Here is a 4,401-nt window from a genome sequence, read left to right as displayed (position 1 = left end):
TTTTGCTATAGGGTACGAGTGCTCGCCAGAAAAACAGAGAGACAGAGAGAAAGAAAACGAGACCCCCCAGAGACGCCGCAATCCCTTCTCCTCCATTCTCTTTTTGGGATCTTGGGCACTCACGCACACGCGCCCGGCGTGAGTTTAAGCCACTGGGTCCGGGACTCGAACTGCAGTGGACTACATGAGAGTTCAGCGACATAGCATTATGCTAACTACTGGCCCAAAGAAATACATTTAATAGATACCATTAACTGTCCAAACATCTGGATAATCGGTAACCCAGAAGGTGATAAAACTAATAAGGGCATTGATAACCTATTCAATGAAATCCTGGAAGAAAACTTTCTAAATCCAGAGAAACTTTAAAATATCCAGGCCCAATAAATACAACGGACCACACATAGAATCAATCCAAGAAGCCAGATTGACCATCATAGTCAGATTGACCAAAACCACAGTCAAAACCAAGATACTGGGGACCAGCAGTTAGCATAATGCCTATGACACTGGACTCTAATGTAGTCGACCGCGGTTTGCGTCCCAGACCTGGTGGCTTAAAACTCCGGCCATGCGCGTGTGCGTGTGTGCTCAAGATCCCGAGAGGAGAATGGAGGAGAAGGGATTGCGGCCTGGCTATCCCCCCTGGGGGGTGATTTCTCACTTTCTGTCTCTCTGTCTCTCTCTCTGTCTGTCTGGCGAGCGCATGTGCCCTATAGCAAAACAAAACAAAACAAAAAAACACAAGATACTGGGACCAGCAGTTAGCGTAATGGCTATGTCACTGGACTCCCACATAGTCAACCATGGTTCGAGTCCAGGACCCAGCAGCTTAAACTCACGCTGGGCATGTGTGCGTGCATGCCCAAGATCCCAAGAGGAGAATGGAGGAGAAGGGATTGCGGCCTGGCCATCCCCCCTGGGGGATGATTTCTCGATTTCTGTCTCTCTCTGTCTTTCTGGCGAGCACATGCGCCCTATAGTAAAACAAAACAAAACAAGATACTAAGAGTGGCAAGAGAAATGTCAGGTTACTTACAAGGGATATCCCATCAGGCTAACAGTGGACCTCTCATCAGAAACAATGCGAACAAGGAAAGAATGGAAAAATATATTCAAAGTGTTAAGTGAAAAACAATTTCAAGCAAGAATACTGCACCTGGCAAGATTATCCTTCATATGGGAAGAGAAGACAAGAACGTTCTCAGATAAACAAAACCTGGAAGAATTTACCCATACCAGACCATCTCTCCAAGAAGTTCTGAACAGAGTGCTGTACCAGGAAAACTAAAGACAGACACGTAGGAGTAAGAGTCCAAAAACAACCAATAAAATGGCCATCTTAATAGTAGGGACAAGTCTGGAGTTGAATGTTAAATTCCAGAATTTAAACAAAAAGATCAGACCACAACAGAAGAGAGATTAATTACATGAGACTGAACTGGTGAAAATAGAATTTTATGACTTTTGACTAAAACATTACTGATTTTCTTCTATGCTTTGTTTTCCAGACTTAAGGATTTTTGTCTTCTCTTGAGCGGTCATAGGTCATCTACCTACTATTTGAACAGAATCCTAACCTTTTTCCTGGCTTTAAGTCTTAGGCAAAGTTCTCTTAACATTTTTTGATTTTGATTTATTAAAACTAAAATTGCTTTCCTTAAAATTAATAAAAATATATAAAACTAATGACTGCGGTAAGCTTTATAGCTTCAGCTACTTTATAGTATGTTCATCTACTCACTGAGGTTTATGCAAAGTCAGACATGTGTTCACAGATTTGTATAGATCAGCTGAACTTGCTTTTGAAAGCGTTTAGGTTAATTAGGATATTTTGTGAATCAAAGTGCGGGCAGAGCGGGAGGGGGGGTGAGGGGGGAGGCTTGGAAAGCAACTGTAGATACCAGAGACAGTGCAGGAGGAGGTGGGAAATGGCAGAGGGTGAGAAGTAGGGAATCAAGGGGAAAAGAAAGGAAAAGGGCAAAAATATCTAAGAAATAAGAAATAGAAAATTATTTCTTGATGTTAACATGTATGGTAATATTCTTGATTAAACCAACATACAGTGTGTTCTGCATGGGAAATTGCATTTTGTATGCTGTGATGATGTACAGTGAATGAAGGTAAACCAACAAAAAGACAGTGTCATCTATGGGGCCCGCAGGTGGTGTGGTGGTTAAGGCTCTGGATTCCCACATGGTGGACCCCAGTTCCAGTCCTAGAGGTCATGGCTTAAAATCACGATGGAGGGCCAGCAGGTGGCATAATGGTTAAAACACTGGACTCTCACATGGTCTCAGACCCAGTGGGACTTGAAACTGACGCAAGGCCTATGTGTGTAAGCACCCAAAATCCTACAAGGAGGATGAGGAAGGGATTGCAGCATGGCTATCCCCCCCTGGGGGGGGTGACTTCTCATTTTCTGCGTCTCTGTCTCTCTGGTGAGCCCCCATCCCCTATGTCAAAAATCTCTCTAAAGGAAAAAAACACACACACACACACACTGGGTGCATGTGTGTGCATGTCCAAAGACCCAAGAGGAGAATGGAGAAGAAGGGATTGTGGGGTGGCCATCCCCTTTGGTGGGTAATTTCTCACTTTCTCTCTCTCTCTCTCTGACAAGCACATGTGCCCCATAGCAAAAATTAAACAAACAAAAATAAATAAAAAATCAAAGTGTAGACTAGTAGCATCAGCCTCATGCAGGACCTTGGTGTGGTGGTTAGGGCACTGTATCTCATATGGCTGACTCTGAGGTTCAAATCCCAGACCCAAAAGCCTGCAAACACACTGGGCCTCTGTGTGTGCATGCCCAATGGGGAAGGGATGCAGAGTCGCCATCCTCCCTAGGGAGTGATTTCTCACTTTCATTCTCTTTCTGTGTCTCTCCAGCAAAGCTCACTTGACCTATGGCAAAAGTCTTAGAAAAAAAAAAAAAAATTGAAAGAAAAATGAAAAAGAAATGACGAATCACAGGCCTCATCTCAGACTTCCTAACTCAGAATCTACAATTTAACAAGTTCTGGGACTAGCAGTTGGCATAATGGCTATGTCGCTGGACTCCCACGTAGACAGACGACCACGGTTCGAGTCCTGGACCCGGTGGCTTAAACTCACGCAGGGCACGTGTGCGTGCGTGCCCAGGATCCCGAGAGAAGAATGGAGGAGAAGGGATTGCAGCGTGGCCATCCCACCTGGAGGGTGATTTCTCGCTTTCCGTCTCTCTGTCTTACTGGCATAGCAAAAACCTCTCCCAAAAAAACAAAAACAAGTCCCCAGTAGATATGTACAGTGAAGTTTGAAGAGCACAAAGGAGGATGTGAAATCAATGACGTAACGGGTAGTGGTGGGGATGGGGAGGGGGTAACGAGAAGCCTCTGGTGGCTCCCCCGGGGAATCGGGCAGGTTAGACAAAGCGGCCTGCGGGTTTATCTTGGCGCACCCTGGATGGAACGAGCAAAGGAGCAGAGGTCGCCCGGCTGGGAGCTCTGAACGCAGGAACTGCACGGGAAGGCCTGAGGCAGCCCGAGGAGCGATCTGGTCTGACGCCACTCCCCTCCCCGCTGTCCCCTGCTCCCCACTCTGCCCCTCTGTCTCCACTAGGTCCTCGTTCGTCCCAGTGTCCCATCCCGGGACTTCGCACTCCGACTCCGAGTAACCTGGCCTGCCAGAGCAAGCGCAGGTCTGCTCCATTAGATCCGCCTCGATTGCTTCCGCCTAGCGGGGTTGCTAAGGCCCGGAGCTTCGCCGTTGCGGAGGAAATGACGTCAGCCTGCCAATAGGCGGGCCCACAGCGCCGCCCCTCCTCCCGGTTGGCTGCCGCGAATTCGACAGGATTCGCACTCTCGGGGCCCGGGCTCGGCTAGTGTCACTCCCCCGCTGCTCGCGGCCACTCTCCTCTCTCGGCTCAGCCTGGGGCAAGACTCGGTAGCTCCGGAAGCAGAGGTGGTTTATGGCCCAGCTCCCGCCTCCATGCTGGGCACTTGGGCCATCCAGGTACTTTGTAAGTGTCTGTATTTGGGGCTTCTACTTGAACCGTCGGGAATTGTGGAATTGATGTGCTAAATTAGGCCTGGATGGAGCCGAGGCTGGAGCAGCGCAGAGATTTTGGGAGAATAATAATTGGGGCCTTTGAGAATTAGGGGTCCGCGTTTCAGAACGATGAGAAAGGACGCTAAATAAGAATTCTACAATTAACATTGTTCTGGTTTTCTTTTCAGGGGCTGACCTGAACCTGAACCATTCATTTCAGACCCAAACTACACCCCGGGTGGAAAGGACCAGGCAGCCAAATGGAGACACCAGCAGACAGTAGCACAGGAGAGGATACCTCTCAACTCCAACGATGGGAAAAGAACGCCCAAGGGAACCTCGATTCAACTTCTGAGATTAGGCAGCAGC

The 4,401-nt window shown here is 47.8% G+C and overlaps 1 protein-coding gene across 1 annotated transcript in view; it reads left to right on the top strand.

Moving 5' to 3' along the window:
• Positions 1-3,427: 3,427 nt before the first annotated feature.
• The window catches only part of FKBPL (FKBP prolyl isomerase like), a 1,959-nt gene continuing 985 nt past the window's right edge, over positions 3,428-4,401 (top strand). Inside the window, exons 1-2 of the mRNA XM_014590082.2 lie at positions 3,428-4,003; positions 4,221-4,401. Coding sequence (XP_014445568.1) covers positions 4,293-4,401 — 109 coding nt within the window. The 5' untranslated portion in view covers positions 3,428-4,003; positions 4,221-4,292. The remainder of the gene's footprint in view (positions 4,004-4,220) is intronic.

The sequence above is a fragment of the Tupaia chinensis genome, unplaced genomic scaffold (assembly GCF_000334495.1).
Source record: "Tupaia chinensis unplaced genomic scaffold, TupChi_1.0 Scaffold000403_1, whole genome shotgun sequence".
NCBI classification, from domain to species: Eukaryota; Metazoa; Chordata; class Mammalia; order Scandentia; family Tupaiidae; genus Tupaia; species Tupaia belangeri.
Note: the sequence above shows the minus strand (reverse complement) of the source record. Positions and strands in the feature narration are given on the sequence as shown.